General features: G+C 42.7%; 1 protein-coding gene across 1 annotated transcript in view; it reads right to left on the bottom strand.

Annotated features, from left to right (window-relative positions):
- HSD17B12 (hydroxysteroid 17-beta dehydrogenase 12) overlaps nt 1-24,269 on the bottom strand; it is an 82,041-nt gene that overhangs the window by 47,189 nt on the left and 10,583 nt on the right. The window contains exon 2 of the mRNA XM_066321054.1: nt 4,240-4,286. Coding sequence (XP_066177151.1) covers nt 4,240-4,286 — 47 coding nt within the window. The remainder of the gene's footprint in view (nt 1-4,239; nt 4,287-24,269) is intronic.

Here is a 24,269-nt window from a genome sequence, read left to right as displayed (position 1 = left end):
GAAAACCAGGACAAATACTTCCATGCTATTTCTTACTTAATTCCCTTCACATGACATTAGCTTCTCAGTCAAGTCGTATAGGTGGATAGGCACACTTACAAAACAGAAAACAAATAGTAGATATTTTACAAAACTTTTACACTACCTCTGCAAGTCAGAGCAAAAACATTAATTTCCCATAATGAAGTTGAACATGCCAAGTTAAGATATCCACCTAAACACCTGTGTTGCAACTCAGTACTTCCTCCCTATAGTAAGGCTCCACTCTGACTTTGTACTACTTATAAGTATTAAGATTCATTTACTTTTGAAACTCTTAGACAAGCTATCTGTGGAACTTAAACTGTGGCCAGAGCACACCCTGGTCATCAAATCAGACCTACCACTGCAGGTTAAAAACGGGCTCTAACAATTCAATTGAAAGGTGTCTTCAGGAAGACAGTTACATACCCGAATTACTCTAAAATGAAAATTATGTTTGTGACTTCTATAAATCGAAACAATATATCTATCTACAGTTCAAAGTGGCACTGCCATTCAGACACTTAAGACCTACATATAAAAACATGCATGTTGTCATTGCTCCAATAAAACTCCTTCATTGCCTTCAGAAGCTGATGAGAATGGGTCTTCAATTGAATTTTAAAAAAACACAACAAAAAAAATCCCAAGCAAACAACAAAATACACAGACCCAAAACCCTCAAAACACCACAACACTGTAAAGCAACAACCTGAAGTGGCTTCATGGCATCTACTTTTCTAGCAGGAGTATGCAAAGCAATAGTGATTCTGTCAGAAGTATGGCAGAGCTCATCAGATGTGATCTCTGAAGCAATCTCATACTGGATCTCCTGAGCATAGAGTGAGGTGTGGTGAAACCAAAGACACCATAGGAATCACTAGCATTGCCAGGTTCAGGCTTACAGGCAACTTAAGCCTTCTGCTCGAGGAAATGATGTGGTGTTACAAGAACTACTGTGTAAAAGGGATGAACACATCCAGCCACCTCCAGATAAGCATCTGGCTCACTGGAACCCACTTTACATGAAGCACACAGTAGCCTTGGAAGACACTAGGAAGAAGGGAATAGCCCTCCTTTCCACAGGATCAAGGCAGTGAAGGCCTTGATTATCAAACCTGCTAGGACAATCTGACAGATCCTACTCAGAATCCAACATAACTGTGGGCCCATGAGGCAAAAAGGCTCCAGAGATCTTCCTCATGGATGCAAAGCTCCAGACTGCCAACAGAACAATTTGCTCTCTTTCAGCAGTCATGACCTTTGGGCTCTCAGACTGCTTCAGTAGGTACCTGGGATAATGGGAAAGCATTCAGCTATACAGGTCTCAAAAGCGAAGGAAGTAAAGTGATGCCAATACATCCAGTCAGTGGAACCTCACCACATTTAGAAAATTTCCACCACAAGGGCAAGCTTGAGAGAAACCTGTGCTGTGTTCAGACTAAAGGGATTGCATTTTGACAAGTACATCTGAAATCAGAAACCCTTTTGCAAGTGGAGTTCTAAGCAGAGAGCACATAAAACAGCCAACAGAAGACCCTGTAACTAGGAACAAACATCACTAAGAGAAGTAATCAGACTTGGATAAGATATAGGACTTGAGAGCAAGTTCGATTAAGGCGCTTGATGAGCACTGTGCCTTCACTGGTAGAGACCTAGTTGGTTGAAAAGAACGACAATCATCCAAAGAGATATAGTAATGCCTGAGATCCCAGTTACTAATTACATTTTTATATAAGAATCAAGGAAGACCCATTTCCTTTGTAGATAACCTGTTATTATACTTGTTCCTTTGGCCAATATCCTTAGGGTCCTGAAATGGCTGAATGACAAGACCTTAAAACTTAACACAAAAACTCCCCCAGAGTACCACATGTTGGGAAGATACTCTTGTAACCTAATGATTGATGCAAGCAAGGGTCACCATTCTAATGGAGCTGATGAATAGAGGTGTTTGATTTCCTTAAATGCCATGTTAGTACTACCACATTTTCCACTCTGGTAACAAAATACAGCTATTGTTTAAATCCTTTCTCTCCAGGACGGAAAACAATGACATCGACAGTCAACCAAAGCAAGGTTAAAGCTCTTGTTAGAGTAGACATAGCAAGAGATTCTAAAAATGCTATACTAAACAGATGTGCATAGTAGAGTACTGCAGAGTATGCAACGGGATCACAACCTCTAGTTTATCACTAGCACACAAATATGGCTAAGATTGAATTCATACTAAAGATTTTCAAAAGCAAACAGAAGATAATGATAGAGGGGCTGACTCCTGACCATATCTTCAAAACATGAAACCTTTCACAAAGGGGTGATCTAGCAATGGTAAGGATATCATTGCTGGGCAAAGATTGAAGGTCTTAATACACCAAGAGTGAAAATGTAAAAAACTGTTCTTTGCTTGGAAAAGGAAAATAATCTACAGAGAAGAGTACAACCCAAGATTCCATGCACTCATAAAGCCTGTCCATCACTTTCCAGTGAGACTATATCAAACTTCCAAAGAGGCAATTCTCAACACAGAGTTACAATTCTCACAAATTCCTCCAAGGAAAACGAAGTTGTCTGCATGACTATAATCACAGCCATCAGGGCCCAAGCAGCCATATGCCAGTGGAATTTATAGTAGCCAGAAGGGAATTTTTAGGAGCAAAATCAAGCCTCTGCTGGCAGTCTTCTGAAGTTATCTCTAGAGTTAATTTAAAGATTGAGACATCTCTTCAGTTATTCTACATTTTGCTCTACATCCACACTTGACTTTATCAAGTATTCTTCATCTATCTAAACTGTCAAAGGATGGATTTGCGTTTTATTCTAAATAAATGCATAAGTAAGAGTAATAAATACAATGCATGAACAGCGTGTTTTATTATGTAGCCCAAGAACGAGTATCTGTACCCTTTGGGGTGCTTTTGGGGCGCTCTGTGTTTACCGCAACCACTGCAAGGCAGCTGTAATAGATACGGTTTTCCAACAGCATCTCATACTCCTGATGGCTTTCCCAACAGGGGTTTGAATGCAGGAGTCAGCCAGCAGCAGACACTGATGCGAATGCAGCCTTGTTTTTAGAGACATTACAGAACATAAAGCAAGCTGTAGCTTTAATCACCCAGTATCTTAACTATAGACCTTGAAACTAATCTCCCACAATGTTCAGGGGGTGTTTCCCGCACTAGAGGACTTCCTCCTGATAATGCTCTGCTGTGGACGCAGTGACCTCCTTCTGCTTGCTCTTGACAGTTAAAATTAAGTGTTGCATCATTTTCTTCGGTGCCATGTAACTGGGATACCTGGCACACATGAGCTGTGAGCAGTATGCCAGGATCAGGTGCTCCTTTTGCAGCCAAGTCCTCTTTCTTGAACTAATACTATGAGGTACTACTCCCTGCAAAGTAAAAAGGAATTTAGGGGCTAAGGGTACAGGTGGCAGGCAAGGCACATCAGGATGACAGGAAATCCAAAGGACAAGGACTGCCTGTGAAAGGGAATGCCATTTTCCCCGTGGGATTCGCAAAACAAAACACCCATCAAGGAAAAGGGAATCTCTCACAGCTGATCTCACACAAAATCACACTGGTCTTTTAGAGAACACAAAAATGAGCACAGACAGGCTCGTTTTGATACTAATGCTGAGTTTAGAGTTATTTTTGCTATAAATTGTTGCAGTCAGCACTATTTGTCATTATGTTCTCTGGGCGTATAAGCTAAATTACCCTATACTAACAGGCACTTTCTGTCTTAAGCAATACATTCCGGTACATGAAATATATTTGGAGTCCACATATCCATCAAGAGCAAAAGTACAGTAAAAGAGATAAAGGTAAAACCCAGCTTCAGAGACTTCATGAACTAGAGGAAATAATTGGAACATACTGCTGGCAGCTGTAAATGCCATTTAGTCAGTGCCTGGAAGTACCAAAAGGAAATACCAAGGGCTGAGAAAGTTGAAAATCTTTTAAAAACTAAAAAAGTTAAAAATAAAAACTGAAGGACGAAGTAAGAGTTGAAAATATATTTCACAAATAAGAGAAACTAACAAGAAACTAACAAAAAGAGATACAACTTTTGGCTGGCTACCAGAGGGAGGCAAGGTAGGAGACTTCTTTCTCCACAGCTCTGTTAAGGTGAGGAGATATCACGTGCAGCTTGACAGAGGCAGCTTGAGATATTGCCAAGAATCAAGACAGACTTCCAACTGGTAAGAATTCTTACCTCTTCTGCATAGGCTTTTCCAATCCCATCAGTAGCTCCCGTGACCACTGCAACAACAAAAAAAGAAATCTACATTAGTTGCTTCACAGAAATAACTACAAATGGGTGTGTTCATTTCTAGGCTACCAAAGTACTCATTCTAGACATCAGTCTTTGGAATAGATGCACCACTTTCATGAAATTACTTATAAAGCTCACACTGAAACTCTTCCATTGGTAAGAAAGGAGAGAAAGATAGAATTAGGAGCCTAATGTGTTTTAAGAATCAGGTTCAGCACCTCTTCTCAAGCCAGTCCTCTGTCTTAATACACTTCTTCAGAGGCGTTGTGGACTAAGAGAGATTTCCAAGCCATTTAACTAAAAAAAAGCTTGATTTATGACAATTAAACAAGCTGCCAACTTAGTTTTAATACACAGTAAAATAAAAGGTATCTCCAATCCTGTAAGCATCCAAGAAAACAGATTTTAGGACATGAGCAAGAGCTCTCTGTTAGTGTTCTTCCAGCAAATTTCAGATCCCTATGACCACTGTACTCACAAGCAGAAAGTATGAGTGACTGATCCATGCATCAGTTGCAAGCTGGGCTTCTACAACTTACAGTCACCTGTGGGTGACTGGATCTGTGTCAAGCTTCAAGTCTTTCTAGGATTCTTTTCCACAAGCTGAGAAGCTGTGAGTGACTCAACATGCCATTAGTTTGACAGATTATTCCAGGGCTCTCGCCACACTAGTAGCTGATCATCTCAGTAAATAGCAATTCCTCCATACAGAAACTGCTTTTCCAACCACTTACTGCACAAGTACATTCAGCACCACTTCTTTTCTCTCTCAGCTTTTCCTTCTCACCAAACCCAATGCCTACATCTTGACATCCTTACATTTTTAGCTCTTCTGTCTAACCTCATCTACCTGTCTCTGCTCTCACTCTCCAAGAAGCCGCAGAACATACTGGATTTTTTCTGTCTGTCCTTTTATCAGATCAGAACAGCTTGGTTTGTGCTTCTACTGCTTATTGCTGTATGTAACCACAGCCAAATAACTGGACTTGTTTGATGTTTCAGGACAGCGAACTGGGAGTGTTGGTTTAACTCTCAAGTCAACCTCTACCTGAATGAAACTCAGCAGAGAGAGGTGTTGTCTGGCATTGGGATTCAGCAATAACTTCCCTTTGGAGCACCGGAGGGAGATGTGTTTGCAGATGATTTGATTAGTTACAGCTTGCAGATCCCCTCTAACAGTTGGAATGCAAACTGCAGTTAGACTATTTCTGTTTGAGTAAGAACAGCTAGGAAATGCTGTAACCCTTTCACAGTGTCTCTGTGCCTGCTACCTATAAATAAGTGGATGCAATAACAAAAGATGAAACTGTTAGCAAAGGTCCTATTTCAGTTTGAATGGTCCAGCAACAATTCAGTAACAGGCTAGAAGGAAAGATCCAGTCATATCCCTGATTTAAATGAAATTCACAGATGGCCACAGACGAAGATGATGCATGTATGTTTACCCTCTCCCTAGTTATAGGGTTTATTTGCAAGATGCCCTCACTCCAGCATGATAAGGATATGCATACTGCACACATGGGATGCTCCAGTTACTAAACAGAGCTCTGGCTGCTGCACTGTCAGTGCCAGGGAATTATATTGAGAGAACCAGATGTGTGCACCACACTGCTTTGCCACTTTCTATCCAGCTGCCACAATGGAAGTGTGAGTGACAGTTTTGGTACAGAAACAAAGCCATGTAATGAAAGGTGACAAATGACAAATAAAAATCAGACCTTAGGGAAGAAATGAAGAATACATTCCTAGGAGCCCATTTCCTACAACCAAACTTATACCAATATTGTTACCCATTCAGCCAGACACACCACAGTCCTGCAGGACAGCGCCATCCCTTAATCTCAAGGACTAACAAGCTTCAGTTTCAGCCTTGCTGACCTGGGATTCACATTATGTATTTTCACACAGTCACTGTTGCTTCAGCAAAACAATGAAGCAAACAGGAGTACAGTGAAAACAGTACCAGGACCCCTCCCCGTAAGGACCCCAACAGAAGCTGGACAAGTTCTAAGTTGACCCAATGTGGGTGGAAAACATTCGATTTCAGAGACACAGTGAAAGGGCTTGTTTCTTTCACTATAGTTAGTGAGGCATCTAAAGAAGTGCCATTCCCTGTAACACTTTGATTTTTTTCTTCTCGGTCCATCTCAGAGTCTATGGACTTAATGGCTTTATTCCCAGAAAACAAGCTCAGCACTTTAAAATACTGTTTTCTGACACTGCAAGTTATTCCACTTCTAGCAGCTGCAGCCAAAAATGCATGCTCCATGAGGCAGGGACTCCAAAAAGCACCTGTAGCCCTTTAAAGACTTAGTAAAGTACGAGTAGTTTCAGTCAAGGATATTTACTCATTTATTGAATCCATTGCTTAGGTAAATGGTGATGGAATCAGCTGGAGGACGAGACATAAGCTGTAGATCAGGGATTTCTAACTGAAGTGTGAGAAACAGGATGTTTTTTTCCTTTTATAGGCCCTAGTTCAAATTAAAATAACCTGTAGTCCAGAGGTTAAAATACCCTGAGAACAGAATGTGAGAAATTTAAATAAATCCCATAAAAATTACAAAATCCCATAAGGAGAAAAGAAGCGTTCAAGCCATCACCTACGGAAACAGACTCCTGGTTGATATACATCTCCATTTTGCTTCTGCAGCAGGAAAAGCTATAGGCATCAGGATAAAGTATGTAGCTAATGTTTCTTAGCAATAAGAGAACTCCTCACAAGGTGACACTGGGCCCATCATTTAATTAGTGGTTCCATGTGGAGAAGGATAACTGTCTTCTGCTCCATGCTGCCACACCATCTTGAAGAGCAAACACAGTGCAAGGACTGCTTTCCAACATCTGACCTAAACCCTATATTTTTCAGGCCACATTTCTCTTCCTAAGGCCCTCTGAGAGAGGCTGCTTGGCTCAGTTCCCTCCCATTCAAAGCAAATGATTTGCCATCTAGAGCTGCACTGTCAAGGCTGGCACCCATGGACTGCAATGGGAAACATGCACTAACAAGGACCTGGCCTGCTACTGACCAGTGGCACCCAGTTCAGCCAGCTCTTATTACTGCCCATTTACTGGATCCTAATGAGCAGTTTGGAGGGTCAAAAAGGCTGCCCTGGCAGGAATCTGCCAGAGCAGAAAACAAACTTTAGACCTTACACTGTAAAAGCAGGGAGAAGAGGTGGGGTAAAGGCAATTGATAGGACAAACATCATGGAAGTCAAGATTCAGCCACTTTATCTTCCTTCACATTTTGGATTACCTAAAGCTTGTACTTTAGAAAGTCACTTATAATTTTCATATTGATTACATTCATCTCAAGCTTCCATACTGGAGAAAAATGTTGCAGTTTCAACCACTCCAAAGCTGTATCAGTTTAACTAAATTTCTACTATCAACTTGATGTGCCCAAGCTAGTTTGACTCCAAGTGTGGATTAAGCTTTTGAATTCTGTTTCTTCTACAGACTGCCTTCCAACAAAAGTTACAAGCTACTGTACTTGGCAGAGCTTAAAGAAGGCAAAGCAAGTAGGATAGAAATAAGTTATTGTCTATACAAGAAATGCACCAGCACCTAAGTGTGATTATACACATTTACTCAGTAGTCAGACTAACTGTAGTAGCTTCCCACTTCAGCCATCTGCTGTCTCCAGGAGAGAAGCTAGAAGAGTGCCCAGACAACTTGTGTGTGAGCCCACCAAGTAAATGTTTGCCTGAATGGAAGCCTGTATTGCAGCACTAGCTAATTTTAGACAAAGAAGTCAACACCCATCTTTGCCTTTTCCCCTACAGCCCTAAAAGTCAAGGGACAAAAAATAAGGGAAGGCATCAGTAACACGACATGCTCTGAGAGCAGCTCACTCTTAATAAATCAATACATGCATTCGCATTGGGCTGGAGATGTTCTACTCTGGGAAGTTCCCACTGGCCAGATCTTTAGATACATGGTATTTCACAAAACAACTAGTCCTTACCTGGAACAGATTCCCACCTCATGAACCCTTTTTGAAACCAGTATAAACATAACTAGAGAGCTGACATATACATAATCTTTTTTATGTTCCAAAAAAGCCTGTCTAAAAATTCCTGTTCTGAGTCAGAGTCCACAAAGCCTGGCCCTAGTGAGTCCAGCACACTGAAAGAAATACCTCTTGCTCTTCTAGGAAATGACATTTTGGGTAAGACTGGCATAGTCATGGTTATAACTGGTGACAGATGTACGTACGGTCTCATCCTCTAGTTTTGGCTTTCATTTCAGTTTTGCGTTGTTAGTCTTATATTCCAAACCCTACACTGTTTGAAGTGGTAGACAAGAATCTGGAAAGCTGATGAAATTAAAGTCACTATTCATGCTAGCCACCAGTACACCACATTAGAATAAATGACTGTGAGCCTGCCCATGCTTCGGATGCAGTGATATGGTGCAAAAAGAAACCATCAATGTAGTATCAAGGTCCCCAAACAATGAGAGCACTATCATCTGCTCACACCCCTGGAGGAGGTTATGCCATATGTAGGCTGTAGATATTTCAAGTACCATTGTATAGATACAAGTCATCAGCACGAGATCACAAATCAGCAGTTTAGTTTTTTATTACAGTATTATCCTTAATATATCATGTAATCATTTCCTTCAATCACCAAAATCTTCACCTCAAGACAGTATAGGCATCTTTGGCCTAATGGCTGTGCCAGAATTTTGCTTCCTATGTGATTGTAGGGAGACAAGACACAAAAAAGAAACCCACCCCTCCCCTCACGGACTTTTCAACTCCCACCTGGAGTTTAACTACACATCTTGGATCTCTTGCAGTAATCTCTTTAATTTAAGATACAGCTACACAGGCACCCACCACAGCCTCTACTACTAGAATAGTTATTGACAGACACAACTCACTAATTTTCTACATCTTAATACCATCTAGTCAACTTATCTCCAAATGCTTCATAGCTTTTGTCACATATACAACAGGTCTGACATAGTTCATAAGCACTGGCAACATTTCCTGGCTAGTACCAAACTCAGGGCAACCCTGGAAAAACAAAGTTAGAAAACCTAACCAGTCAGTGAGCTGCGTCATCTTGCACTAAAAGGGAGCAGCTTTCCTATTATTAAAAAAGCCATAGACCAAGCCTGTGGAACACATGCAACCAGACAGTGACTTTGGTCTAGAAGATTAAAATGACCAGTGGTACTTTAGGGGATAAAAAAAAAAACAACCTCTCCAAAAGCTTTACATAGGGGTAAATACACAAATGTTTCCAGTATCACCTGCATCCTTCAGAAATCCCACAGCCCATGGCTAAATAAGAAAGATAAAGTACCAACAGTATGGGGAACTCATACGTTTTTTCTGCTTTTAAGAAGTAACAGCCACTATGTTGCCAAATAAGAGGTCATCAAAAAACATCCACCACCTCCTAAGAGGTATAATAGAGGTGTATTCCTAGCTCATAAAAAAGGGACTGCCATTCCAGAGCCAAATGAAACCAGAATCCAGAAGCCATTGGCAGTCTATTTTCTGACTGGAGTGAGTATTCAAGGATCAGGGAGAACATTTTTACTTGCTACTCATGCAGGACATCTTAAAACAAAAGCAAAGAGTGGTGCAGTAAAGCATGAGGCAGGCATGTAGAAGTCATCTTGTCTCACGACGGGAGCAAGGACCAGTGTTGACACAGGGAGAGAGAGCAACAGCAAGCATAGAAAATTCTACTGCAGTTCTGCAGAGCAATCACGCTGAAACAAGATTATAGATTCGTGACTCCCCAACTCAAGGTTAGACTACAGTGAAAAAAAAAAAAAAAGCTTAAAGAGATCAAGCCTGCCTTCAGACACAAACACACGTTTTCCACAGCAAAATGAACTTTTGAGATGCCTAATGGAGATAAAGCACAAAATACTTCTATCCATACTGCCTCTAGCAAACAGCATCAGACATACTCCTTGCAGGGCTTTGACTACCTGCACAATGAAGCTAGCAACTATTACGCATGTTCTCTACTAGTCTCTTCAAACTACAAATGCATTTTGGTTCAGCCATTTTCCTGTTTTCATTGAGAAAAGCCTGAGTTTTTAGGCAATCTTTCGGAGTACTGCAGATGCACTCATGCATGTCATTGCTGATGGCCTGAGTTCTCCCTCCTAGGTAATCTTATTCTCCCTAGACAGATGTGGGTCCAGCCATTGGGGAATACCTATAGCTTTCCTGTCAAAAAACTAAGCTAACTAACAGATTTCAAGGAGGGTAGCTTAGCTACATCTCTGACCTCCTGAGAAGTGTTCAAATTTGTTGTCAAAATGGTCACTGCAGAACTAGTCTGTCTGCAACATCCTCTATTCACACAGAAGAGCCATCCCTGTCCTGCAAGACTGAACCCAGATACAAGTGAGGGTCTGTCACAGCACAGCATCCAGCCGCAGCATATACCAACAAACTAGGACCCTCTGTGTATTGCTAAAGAAATACAGTTGAGAGAAACTTCACAGCACAACTAACCTCAGCATAGGTTTAAAGTACAGCCCATAAATAACTGAAGACTCGAGATTCTTCTGCTACGAAACAGAGGCTATATTAAGAATATGACAGCTCCTGGGGAAAACAAAAGCTGGCAAGGGGAGAAAAGACTATCCCTGCTTGGCATCAAGCAGTGCTTCATTTATTACAGATTTATATAAATCACTGGCATTTGACCAATACCAAGCTTCTAGATTATCTCCAGCCAACAAAAGTACTTCAGTCTGAGCTGGTTAAAAATATTCTACTTTTTGTCCTCAGCTTGCTAGGAACAGCTATTTTTAGTAAGACTCCAATCAACCTTATCAAAATCAAGCATCAAAAATAGACTGGAGAAACACTGGAAGCATATACTATTTTTAGCTGCTCCATCTATCCCTGCGTTATCCACAAATTCTGACTGCACAGACCATGCATGAGTGCTTAGTTATTCCAGGCAGATCTTAGTCGTGACCCTTTTTTTCCCTGAACACCTGAATGCAGAAAACACTCGATTGATTAAAGATTAATACAGCCGCAAACCATGACAGCTGCCTTTCGTCTGAGTGCTTTTGGGGAGGGGGAGAATACAGGATGACAGAGAGCTTACATCAGTATTCCTCTTGGGGATCCATTACATGGAAAGAAAATTGCTATTTCAATTCCCTTTTGTTGCTAAAAATAGCAGCCCCAATTGATTCAAGCAAACAGGGCACCGGCTTAGCAATGCCAAATTTAGAAACCACTGAAGTCCCAAAGAGTGAACGCTAACGCAGTCTAACACATGCCAGCTCATATTTAACAAAGAACAAAGAAGATAAGCATGCTGGCTGCAAGTTAATAAGACAGCAGCAACTCCCTGCATTTTTATTAAATAAAAACAGAAAACTCTGTGCAAAAAATAAGACAAACTTCACATCTATGCTCAATTTAACTGCTGAAATAGAAAGCCTCATCAGAAAGATCTGTACCCAAGCTGGAATCCTAGAAGTTCTGTATATTTTTTTTTCCACATAAAAGGTTTTTTTCTGCACAGAGGAGCTAACACCTAATGGTAAGGCTTTGAAAAGACAGGCTACAGAAAAAGATTCAATTCCCAAAACCAAACACTTACTTGGTAACAGCTTGTGTCTAGGAGCTAGGATTGTGGGTAGAAAAATATTCTATAAATACCACAGCACTGACAAGTTCCCATTTCACCCAGAACTACAGCAAGAAAGGGTTTTGGGCAGTGCACTCTGATGATTCTTTAGATTTAAGTACTAGAAGCAATCTAGAAATTCCTACAAGAAAAGCATACTGAAGAATTCATGAAAGTCATGAATTACCAGTTCCAATTGCCTCTATGAGAGCTCTCCCAGTTCAGGCTGGTTGTCTTTTATGCACTCAAACTCCAGCCTTTGCTGTGAGGTCTCTTTCCCCTGTCAGTCAAGGGCTACTACATTATGGACATGGTAGTCTGGGAGGAGAGGTGAAATTCTGTTATCCTGTTCACAAGCCCCCACCTCATCCTCAGCTGCTTGCAAGCCTTTTGATCCAGAAAATGTCAGGTGAAACCAAGATTGCCCTGAATTAAACTTTCTGCAGTAGCAAGTAAGTTGTTCAGATCACCTGCTCAAGCCAGTTCAAGTTGAATTAAGCATTTGCAAAGGCTACAGCTGCCCTGTGCTCTGTAAGACACTACAGTAAGAGATACTGCATAGCATTAATATTCAGCAAAAACAACCTCTCGTTTGTTCATCGTTGTGAAATACGTGACAGATGCTGACTGTCACGGCAAGCACGACCAGGCCAAAAAAATACATACATAGAGGTCATTCAAATTACCATTTCTGGTTCTTCCTGCCTCTAGGAGGGCATGAATACAACACGAACATTTTAAAGATCAGATAGCTCAGGACTGGCACCATCTGAAGGCTTTCAGTGTGTTTGCCACTGGAAACACACATAGATAAGTCACTTTTCTGAGAAGAAACTAAGCAGCCAGAAAAATGGCCTCTGGGTTTAGAGACTGCAATGCTGAAAGAAGACTATACATCAAAGGTCACTAGAAGAAATTTGAGATTTTTTTTTTTCCTTTTTCACTAAGTATTTACAGCAGGCAGAAAAATGAATTTCAGTTAGTGACATGGCAACAAAGAACCAACGCTTGCAAGTAGAAGAGGATAACAAGTGATCCTGGCTAACTGTGGGCATTTTCATTTCAAGTCAAAGCTATGCAAGATGTCAGAATAATTTTGAGCATAGAAAAAGTCGATATTGGTATAAAATGCAGTACTAGATCGATTTTTAATCAAAAGGCAAACTGTGTCAAACTTCTAAAAGGTATGATCAGTTTAGACAAGAATAATGCTCCAGATCTACGAGGCAAAAGAAAATAATTTTATATGATGAAACATTAAGAATCTTAGAATATCATCAGAGCTGCCTGGGGAAGTAGCTACAATGGTTCAGACCAAAACCAAAATTTTATCAGGTTAAAAGCAAATGACTAGTTACACTGCTGAGAGACTGATCTCAGCACAAATCCTGTTCAGCACTGTTACTAGTGACCACCACACAAAAAAGGAAATGCTTTGGGAACTTCGACAACCTAGTCCTGAAAAGGATCACAGTGTCACACTGTAAAGAATTACACAGTTTCTACAGACTACAGGAATAAAACATAATATTGCCAGATATTACACAGTGACATGGAGATACCAAGAGATGTCAAGATATGCACTTGAGACTAACTTTGTTTAGACGTGAGGTGACCATTGTAAGGAATGGAAAAATGGTATCTGGTCTTTCTATCTGATATAAAGTCTATCAGTGTCTGCATATAAAATCATCTATAAATTGTCCTTCTGATGCAGCTATAAAGACAACTTATATAACCACTGAGGTGCTTCCTATACTAATAGGAAACAATAATACATTAAGCAATTTAAATGGAAACAGCTGCAAAAAAGAACTTTAAAAAAAGGCTGCTACAATGATTTAGAGTTAGCTGTTCTGGGAGACAAGTTTAAAAGGGTTTTGTTTGCTCTTCATAAGCTCACACAGGGTAACCACCAGAAAAGGAAAAGTTTAGGCTAACATTGGGAAGACAATATAAGTTGGTTGGTTGTGACCAACTGGAAATTACTACATCTCAAAGAAGGGAAAAAAAAATATTTCTGACTCTGATGAGCAGAATAAGGGTAAGGAACCTGACCTGCTGGAAGAGATCTGAGAGCCAGGTCAAGCCAGAGCTAACGCTGGAAATAGAGCTACAAACTTGCAACAAGAATCTGTTTATTACTATCCATTTAACAGATCAGAGAGAAAATGGGAAACAAAATAAGCCTGACTGTAATTTATTTATTGTTTTCAATACATTCTATGACTGCATGGTTCTAGACTTCCACAGGTTGTCAGAGGGCATCAGAAATTATCCTTCCTCCCCCATCATCTCAACACACAATTTGACTTCCAGAGGGTGTCTGTTCATCTCTTCATGAGAAAAAACAATACACAAGTAAAAAACACAGTGGTCCTAACAGAGCAGAGACTCTGGTTCCATGAAGCATTAGAACTAGGAAGAGGTTCTCTCTTGAACCCCTTATCCTGCTGGCAATAACTCATCATCTTACTCAAGCACCTCCCTATTCCCAGTGAGGACACCAGTCTCCATTTGGGGAATGAAAAAAAACCAACACCACCTTGTAATGGCTTTTTAAAGATCAGACCGGGAGCACGAAATTGGTGCAGTGCTAAATACAACCTTTTCTCTACACCTTTGAAATACTGTTTGACCTTTCACAGCTTCATGACTAGGCCCTGAACTATTTGCAGTTATACAGAACACAGTCTTGAAGACATTTTTGAAGTTTGGAGTATATTTCAGGCATAACACATCATTCTGTATGAGCTTGGCACATCGAACGCACCAGGTCATTAGCAAAAAAAAAAAAAAACATTTACCTGTTCCTTTGCCTTTGCACACATCCAATCATTTGTACTGGAAGCAAAGGGAAAAAAAACGAAGACAATGTAGACAAGCTTTCTCACAGTATAACCATTTTATCCCAAGAACAGATCTTCCAGCTCAGAACAGAGATCCAGCTAACCCAAAACTTGGTCTCTGGTAGTGGTGAGCAAGAGATACTGAGGGGAGATCTTGAGAAGTACAATGACACCTCTCCAGGATGCTCTTCCTGTCCCCAGCTTGCAGCTCTGCGATTTTGGGGACTATAGCTGGTGATTTTGGACAAATCCACATGAGACAAAGCTATTAAGGTATTTTAGAAAAATTTTTTTAGTCCATGTAAAGCTTTAGCATGTAACACAGACTGTAACAAGAAGCCACTCAGCTGAACTACATCCTACATGGGACAGTATCATCTCCTTTTTGAAACTCATCTGCTACTTTGGGATTTGCTGCTTTCTCCACTACCTCTTGATCATGGCAAGCAATGACACTGGCCACTTGGCTTAACTTTCTCTCTGTCCTTTAAGTTGATGTTGTGGATTTTAAAGTTTTTTTTATATATTACTAAACAGGTAAATCTAATGGATATAACAAAATTTATAAGATTAGATATTTAGGAAGCTCTTTGATGGGAGCCTCTATCAGAATCCCCTTGGACTACAAGTTTGCAGATAGCAAGTTAAATTTTAAAAATTAAGTCTATTTTAAATACCAAACTAACCATATTCCACATATTAGAAAAAACATGTTCCTTCCCTACTCCCAGAATCAAAATCTTCATTTCAAGTGTAAGTTACAGAGCAGAATTTCACTGCATCAACAATTTACCAAAAATAGACACACTGGGAAGCACAGAAAGACTATGGAGATTCTCATGAATATATTCTCACAGCACAGCTTGCCAGCTTTCAGCTGAGAAGCCCATCCAGCCCTAAGTAGCTCCCCAGAACCACTGGGTGCCTCCATATGGAGCCTTCTGAACTCCTGAAAAGCTAAGGAACGCCTTGGAGTCATACATTCATCCAGCCTTGCTCTCGCTCAACAAATCTCCTTGCAGCACAGGCCCTGAGAAGGAAGGCAGAGAGCTGCTGCCTCACCTCCTCTTTCTGTAAAACTCCTTTAACCTAGATATCATTGCCCTTTATGAGATTTTAGGTCTAGTCTCCAATCTTTAACCAATTTACACTGTGGTTTCAAACCCATCATAGTCAAAATAGATGAAGGAAATCAAACACATGGGCTACTTAATTTCCTCTGGAATACCACCCACCACTTTACTTTCCACAAAGCCACTTCCTTAAGCTTTCAGAATTCTGATAGGTAAAAAATTACATTTTCCATATTTAAGGAGAGATTTTATAAATTAGGACAGCTATTTATTCAGCTGTGCAGAAGCAAACCCAAGTTTTAACCTTGAGAAAGAGCTGTATTATCTCAGGCAGCAGAAATATGATTGATAAAGTGTATCACTGATATGACTGATAAAGTGTATCTTTAATAAGCAACTTGTATTTACGCACATTTAAGGAGGTTACAAGTCACACCATAAGCTCAGTATATTATCTTCCCATACACAAATGCACACAATTGTACCCAAGAACCTTCCTTAGCAAGGTCTCAACCTACAGTGTCTCTATAAATATGATCAAAATCCTATCCATTTTCTCCCCCTTAAAACAGGTTTAGCATGTGTGGATACATAGTTTAAGCATACTAAATCTCCATTCCTAACTCCAAAAGTATCAGTAACCAACCATCTTAAAAATATTATTGCTCTTACATTTGAGAATACCTTTATTAGTTATCATAAGCTTGGCCCTGCCACAACAAGCCATCTTGGTTATCACTGCTCCAAAAACTTCAAAAGCTTTCAAAATTATAAAAAAACTAATCAGGACATAACTGGCTTAGACCCTCAGATACTAACAGAGTATAGTCACCCCTTTCTCTTGTTTCTCTCAGTTCCCTCAGAGCATTTGAGATCCTACGATTCAGGCAAAGTCTCAGTAAGCAGCCACACCACTATGAAACCCGTCACCCTCATAGGTGAGGCCCCCTCAGGTTATGCACTAACCCAGCTCCAGCAGCAAGTTGTTCCTGGCTTCCCCTCCCACAAGCAACAACTCTTCTCCAACACCACCAAAAGCAGTGAAGAGCCACTCAAAAACAAGCTTCTGTCACTGCTACAGAAAGATTCCCATGTTTGGGCTCAGGGGAAAAAGGAAGAGGGCATTAGCTGTATCAATGGCTCTGACGACAACAGTTCCCTGCCAGCCTAGAGGCTCTCCAAGGACAAAGAGCAGTTCTTTAAGAAAGCCTCAGGTTTTCTTCACATCAGCAGGACACCTGCACTATGGAGGCTCTGACGTCCAGCACCCTAGAAAGCAACTGCAATGTGGCCCTCCTGCCGTGCAATTTGTCCTGCAGATTCACACTTAGTGGGTTACTGCCTCACCATCCAAAAACTGTGTGGCTTTGAGCCCCTCCTGCCAGGCACTAAACAATTCTCAGTATTCCACACCAGAAGAGATCTCCCATCTTCTATTGTTAGAAGTCAGCTGGCCCATATGCATTTATTACAAAGAGACCTTGAATAGCTTCTCCAGGAAGTAATTTTATACCTGACCAGCACCCCAAAGCCATACATGAAACTATTTCTCCACAGCACTGCCACGTGGAGGTATTTTGGGGCAAGCAGAGAGGGCAGCTGAGGTGACCAGACCAGCAGGAGGCTGGTTTTGCCCATCCCATGCCTTTGCTGCTTGCACCACAGCAGTTCACCCTCTGCAGACAACAAGCAAAGCTGCGTAAGCAGCCAAGCACGGAAAATGAATGAACTGTGTGACGCTAAAGATCTGTGAATTGAAAAATCTAATGCATGAATTAAAAATCTGTACCCTCACTCCCCCTTCTCCCTTTCCCCCCCAAACAAGAAATGTATATAGCAGGACATAAAAGGAGAAACAGAGAGAGGAGGAAAAATGTGGTCTGACACATTTAAAAAAAATTGATGGCCTGTCACCCAGACGCTGATGAATATTTTTTACAGGATAAAAATGGCAACCTAGAGTCTAAAAATAAAATGCTGTGCTGCAGACCTGTCTGGTTCAGCAACACCACTGGAATACAAACACACTCCTTTGCTGGCAATTCTTGACTAAGATTTCAAAATAAGAGAAGGGAAAAAAAGCACTGTACAACATATATTTTATTTTCAAGAGAAGGGATTTGGGGTTTGTGAGGTTTTTCAAAGTAAGAACCCAAATTAGCATGATATTTCATTTGCATTGTGTAACTGCCATTCAAAAAAACTGCTAAATTTTAAGTGATTGATAGGAAGAGCAGAATACCTCATGCTGCAAAAAACAATTATTTTCTTCCCCTCCCCTGACAATTACAATGTAAGAATATAACTATTAGTGCATTTAAACTGTAATGTCAGTAAGCTTAAAAATGTATTTTTAGAATCATGCTGCAGACAGAACTGTGGACAATGCTATTTTCAAACTCACCCCACCCTCAAAGACAGAAAATAAAACCTTTTGCTTCATTCTTTATCACAGTTTAGATTAAAAACATGCTTAGCTGAGAAGTAAAAATGACTGAACATCATTCACAAGAAGCACTAAATTCTCAAGACTATCCACACTGCAGACAGGCTGCCTTATGCAGTATAGATGCTATTTTTAGCAAGTGATGCAATAGCTGCAAGGGCTCTCCCAGAACCTTTAATTTAAGAGCCCAAGCCATACTAAAACGTGTTTCAAGACACCTAATATCCCTGCACTGTCACCTTCCCATTCTCTGCACCAGCCTACTACCCACACAAGTCACTCTTTTCAAGTTTCATCTTCCAAGAAAGAGACAGATTCTGCATGTGAAGAGAAAATCTGTATCTATACATTTGTCGGCAAACACACCTGCCCTGCAGTGTATATGACAAGAAAGTTACACAACATTGAACAGAGATTTTCTGACCTCTCGGTTTTCTATTGAAATACAAAGCAGCTTGGCTTCCTTGCTGAATTTTTGTGAAGACTTTGAAAAGCCCACAAAGCCAATACATCTAATCCTTCCTCAAGCTGCTTCCATTCTTGGAGATCTTTTTAGAAGTTCCTGCGTCTAACAGACAACTGTTAAGACACACTTCTGCTAAGTAACTGTTTCAACAGCCAAGAATTCTAAAAAACAAGAAGAGTTCCTGAAATGCTAGGGCTTTTTAAAATTGTTTCTAAAATAGAATAGGGATTTTCCAGCCCTTTGGATCTGTGGATCCTTTATGTTGTGCAATAGCCATGTGGACCTCCATGTAACACAGTCAAGCTTATTGGTAAGTTTTGCACTGACCTTTTTGAAATTCTAATTCCATCTGTACCCTCCCAAAACCCCCAGAGTTAATCCTAAAATCAGAACTACCCAAGAAACTACTTTTGTTTTACTTCTTACCTCTAGGGGCCCATGGGAGGGGAACACCATCCAACTATTCTAAAAAAGCCTTTATGTTTTGAATGTATGGTCTTGGACAAAATATACTACGTGTGTGTGTTATATAAATCCATGAGCCCAACTTGATGCCCTTCAGAGTTTGAGTCCTTTACTTATTAACACAGGCAGGGGACATATGAGATCTCTTACCTCCTATTTCATACTATCCATTTATCAGTCATGGCCAGCATTTAGGGCTCAGGAGAAATTCCTATATGCATATCATGTTCCCAAGTTTTACACCTCAGCTCCCACAGTGCACTAACAGGTTGTGAAAGAGCAGGTATAAAGACGGCTCTGGGCACAGCAAAAGCATTTGCTTTGTGTAAGGATAGCTCCAAGATTTTCCCTCTTCATGAGTTTGCATCAGGCCATGTACCACCCAAGACAGAAGTAGGAAAGCTTGACAAAACTTCTTGTTTGAAGCAGTGAAGGTCTTCCTCCCCATCACCCACACAATGTGTTCACTTCCTCCTCTACCAACATAAGCACGGGGAAGACAATGCCAGCAGAATTTAAAAGGTCTCCAGGCTATCTGGGAAAAAGGAATCCAACTGCTAAGAGGCGAGACTTGGAGAGATTTCATTCAGAAGCTCTCTCTCTGAGATCCTGACTGCTCAGAAGTAGAACAGAAATTGAGCAGGAAGACACCCAGTGATATTTTATTCATTTTGGCTAGAAGCAACACTAGAACAAGCTGTACACTGAGAAGGTAGCATTAGCTCCAGGGACACAGATGTATGAAAATAAGGATTCTGCAGAACAGCTGAAGTGGCAACAAAACTCATGCACAAACGTGTAACCTCCTCAAAAGTAAGGAAGTTGAAGCACAGAGATCTCCAAATCTGATGCCTCTAAACAACAGGAAGGGAATCATCACAGTGGGAATTTTACAAGGCCTTGTGAAGGTATCAGGAGGATACCAACTGTAGAATGCAAGTTCAGACCCTTCAATGTATATACAGCAGAAAACAAGTGTACAAACATACATGAGCTTCAGCACAGCAGGAGCAATGGCAAAGCAGAAGAACAGACCAGTTCCCATAGCCAGTTCCTCATGGTTTTACTGAGACTAAGTAAGAGCACAGCAGCCACATAATATGTGTCACATTAAACACAGAAGTAAGAAACAATAGTGTCATTAGGCTGAAAGAACTGCTCCCATTTCACCCAGCCCACTGCTCCTCACTTAAGGCTGCAGAAGTGTGGGACTGCAGGACATTCACAATCCTTATTACATCTGTAAGTAGCTTGTCTAGGATAAATGCAGACTGAAACTAATATGACCACTACAGGTAAAAGTCTACAGCACTTAAAATGGGTAATAAAATGGTTTAGAATAAGAAGCCACCTGAGCTAATCAGCAAAGTAGTTCACATTAAGCAAGGACCAAAATCATATTGTTTAGAGGCAATATTGGATCTTCTGGCAGAATCATATGCTTCTGTTCTCATCACCAGAAACATACAAAATTTCAAGTCACCAAAACCATCAGTTCCCAAGAACAAAAAAAGGTGGACTGGACCATTTAAGCTGCCTGTTACTATCCAATTCACAAACTATCATCAAATACAACCCTTCCTTCCTTTTCTCTTGCTACTTTGGAATGAAGAATGTGTGCAATCTTACTGAAACCAACTGCTAAAGTAGCTCTTTTGGGGAGAGAGAAAAACACCCCTCAGGGTGGTCCCCTTTCACAGGTTCAAGCACAACTGCACATACACCAAGATCCACAAGAAGCTTGCAAGCATGTTTATGCTACGCTAGGAATGGCTCTAAATCTTTTACAATCCCTAACTCTAAATAACACCTTTATTCCTGCTAAAAAGTGGAACTCCCTCAGATATACTGGAAATAGGTTCTCATGGCTTGTTAGAGGCAAATATGGCTTCAGGATCATATTTAGTAGATACTGTTTTGTAAAAAAGATGCAAAGACAAGCACAGATAAAAGATGTCATAGCTGGCAAGCCTTTGTTCAGCTGTCAAGATCCTATAAAGGTAAGCCTTAAAAACGTAGAGAAGTAGCACTAGAAGAATTTAAATTTCTACTACCTTTGAAAGTTCCCTAAGTATGATGAGAAACAACCCACTCAAATAGACGGCTCATACAAACAACAACCCCCATAATTTAAAGTTGTTGAAAAGCCAATAAACTTATCTTCCAAAGACACCCTGCTTAGAACAAGCGTGAGTTACTCCGCAGCATGCCGTTTCTCATGCCCACGTTTTGCATTCAGCCTTTGCACTGGAGGGCGACACAGAAAGGCCGTTTTGTTTGAACTTGAAGCGCCCCGCTCACGTCGCTTTGGCGCCGCGGAGCCCATCCCGAGGCGCACCTGGGCGAGCAGGACGCGGTGTGCCCGCGCCGAGCGCTGCCGGCAGCGCCCTCTGCCCGCAGCCGGCGAGCGCGCCCGGCTCTCAATCGAGCACAGCCCCACCATTCATAAAACAGGGGGTCGCGCAGCGCTGAAAGGCGACCGCGCCGTGCTGGAAAACCGGGCAAATCTGAACACCACTCTCTACTTTTTGACCCTAAAATATATACACAGTTTGAGCTAAAATGAGCCTATTTGGTAATTATTGCTCCACAGAGCTTCAATCCCACGCTCTTAATTACGTTCGCTTTAATTAAGTATTTCTATCCATGGGCGGGGGGGAAATGAAGAATATTAACACGCCCAAGTTAATCAACTTAGAAGGCAACAGTTGTCTCATGAGAAATGCCCTCGATAAATTACCATAAAGCATTAGGGAGACTCTTACGTTAAAGCGCTCTAGAAATCCTTGACTGTTTTATTTGTATCGGCACTGTTTCGCAAGAGGCGTTTGCCTTAAAGATTTAAGGAAGAACTCGAGCAACATTGCCTTTGCTTTCCCGTTTCTAAATAAAGAAACGCCCACCGACGCCTTCTGTATTTCACTGCAAGCCCATGAAAACTTGCAGTATTTCCCCCGGTGGAAAACTCCCCAGATTTTCCCATGGAAACGAGGATCCCATCAAGCCTCCTTAAATGTTTCAGTAACGATTGATTCGATGCACTTTCTTCTCCCTGGCAGAGCAGGGAGGCAGAGGAAGCGCCTGCGGGCACTGCATGGGCTGGCGCAGGCTGCCCCGGCCCCCCCGGCCGCACGTGGACTCGCCAGTGTCCCTGGCAGCATCCTTGTCACGCGAGGCGGCCGCGCATCCCCGGCCCCGGGATGGCGGCTCCCACGGAGCGCCGGTGAACGGCGGCCCGGCCGACCCCCTGCCCGCCCGGGAAACCTCGTGGGGAGAACACAGGGAGCGCTCCCCGCCGCCGCCCGGCTCTCGGACGGGGCAGCCCGCTGCCCCTCGGGGCGGGGAGCCAGGGCGCCCCGGGAGGAGCGGCAATGCGGGGGGAGGAAGCCATGCGCTCCCGGCAGGGTTCACAGTGGCTGGGCGCACCACCACCCCGCAGGGTCTGCGAGCCGGCCCCCGTGACGGCCCCAGGCGCTTCTTAAGCGGAGCGGAGGGAGCGCGTTATGTCACCGGTTAGGTAACGGCGCGGGAGCCGCCGCAGTGACGGCACCGCTCCTCCTCCTCCGCCCCCTCCCGCCGCGGCCGGGGCGGCTGAGGTGAGGCGGCATTAACCCTTGGCGGGGCCGGCCCTTCCCCGCGGGCAGCGGCTCCCCTGGGAGCGTGCGGGTTTCCCCCGCCGCCCACCGGAGGCAGCGGGGAGCGGGGCCGGTCCCGCCGGGAGGGCACGGGGCGGCCCCGAGCGCCCGCACCTCCGGCGCGCCGTGCGGACCGGCAGGGGGCGCTGCTGCGCCGCGGCGGGCGGGCGGGGGCGGACGGACGGACGGCTCGGGGGCGCCGGCGCCCTGCAGCCGCGGCTCCGCGCCCACGCGTGAGGCCCGGCCCGGCCCGGCGTGCCAGGAGCACGTCCTGTTCCCGGACACCGATCGCGGCACCGCGCAGGATGCGATCAGCCCCTGACCGGCACGCATGATCTCGGGGTGCCGGATCCTCGCTCGCGGCCAGCAGCCGGCACTGCCCGAGCGCGCCTGGCTTCCAACAGGACCAGCGCGGAGCCACCAGCGCCCAGCCGACAGCATTCCCCGCATCCCTCGCTGCCGCCTGCCCCGCGGGTCTCCGCAGCCTCACACAGGAGAGAACTCGCCCTTAGCTCGTGGCCAGCAGCCCTGCGTGCTCCTGTCCCAAACACAGCAGGGCGCACACGCCCGGCAGAAGGAAGGACCTCCGCGCCAGCCCACACCACGCATGGATTTCATCTCCCACTGAGCCCCGGCTCCAGCAGGGAACACTGGCACAAGCACAGCACTATTCACCTTGTCTCTGACAAAGTGGAGACTTCTACGCAGAGTTAAATCAAAAATGCAGCACGCCGCTGTCAAGGTCCACCACAACCTCCTTCCAAGGTCTTCACTGCAATCTCCCCAATGCCCTTGTCATTTAGAGTCCACTCAAGCAAGTGGTGACAGGACTCTTGAGCTTGTCCCAAGCAAGCAAACCAACAGACATAGTTTGGGAAAAAAAAAAGTAACTCAAACGTCAGACTGTAGAAGATCCACAGCTAGTAAGAATACGTACATATAGTACCACACTGGCCATTAAGTTTTAATCAGCATCCCTTACTTACACGCCTGCCACAGTACTAATTCCCCCCAAAGTAAAGCTTTAAAATGAAAATATAAACCAACTTCTACAGTAACTGCTACTTAAAAACAATATGCATTTATAAAAAAAAAAAAATCGTTACTCAAATCTGCCTCCTCACTTAGTAAAGAATATGTGCTGAAAGTCAGTTTGAGGAGACTAATTCTAGGTTAGTGCACAAGAAACACAGTTCAATCCAAAGCTTACTAATGGTGAAACAGGCTAGTCTATGCTGGAACATCACACATTTTTCTGAACAAATGCATTACTTTCATATGTTGCCACGGCAATGTTTTACATCAGAAATTCTACACTTTGATTTAACCACGACCAGTAACAGCAACGAAGTGATAAATACAGCTGGGATGAGATGCTACCAAAATCCTGCACAGCCGGCAG

Source organism: Sylvia atricapilla, chromosome 6, assembly GCF_009819655.1.
Source record: "Sylvia atricapilla isolate bSylAtr1 chromosome 6, bSylAtr1.pri, whole genome shotgun sequence".
In the NCBI taxonomy this organism is placed as follows: Eukaryota; Metazoa; Chordata; class Aves; order Passeriformes; family Sylviidae; genus Sylvia; species Sylvia atricapilla.
This window is presented reverse-complemented; position numbering and strand designations above follow the sequence as displayed.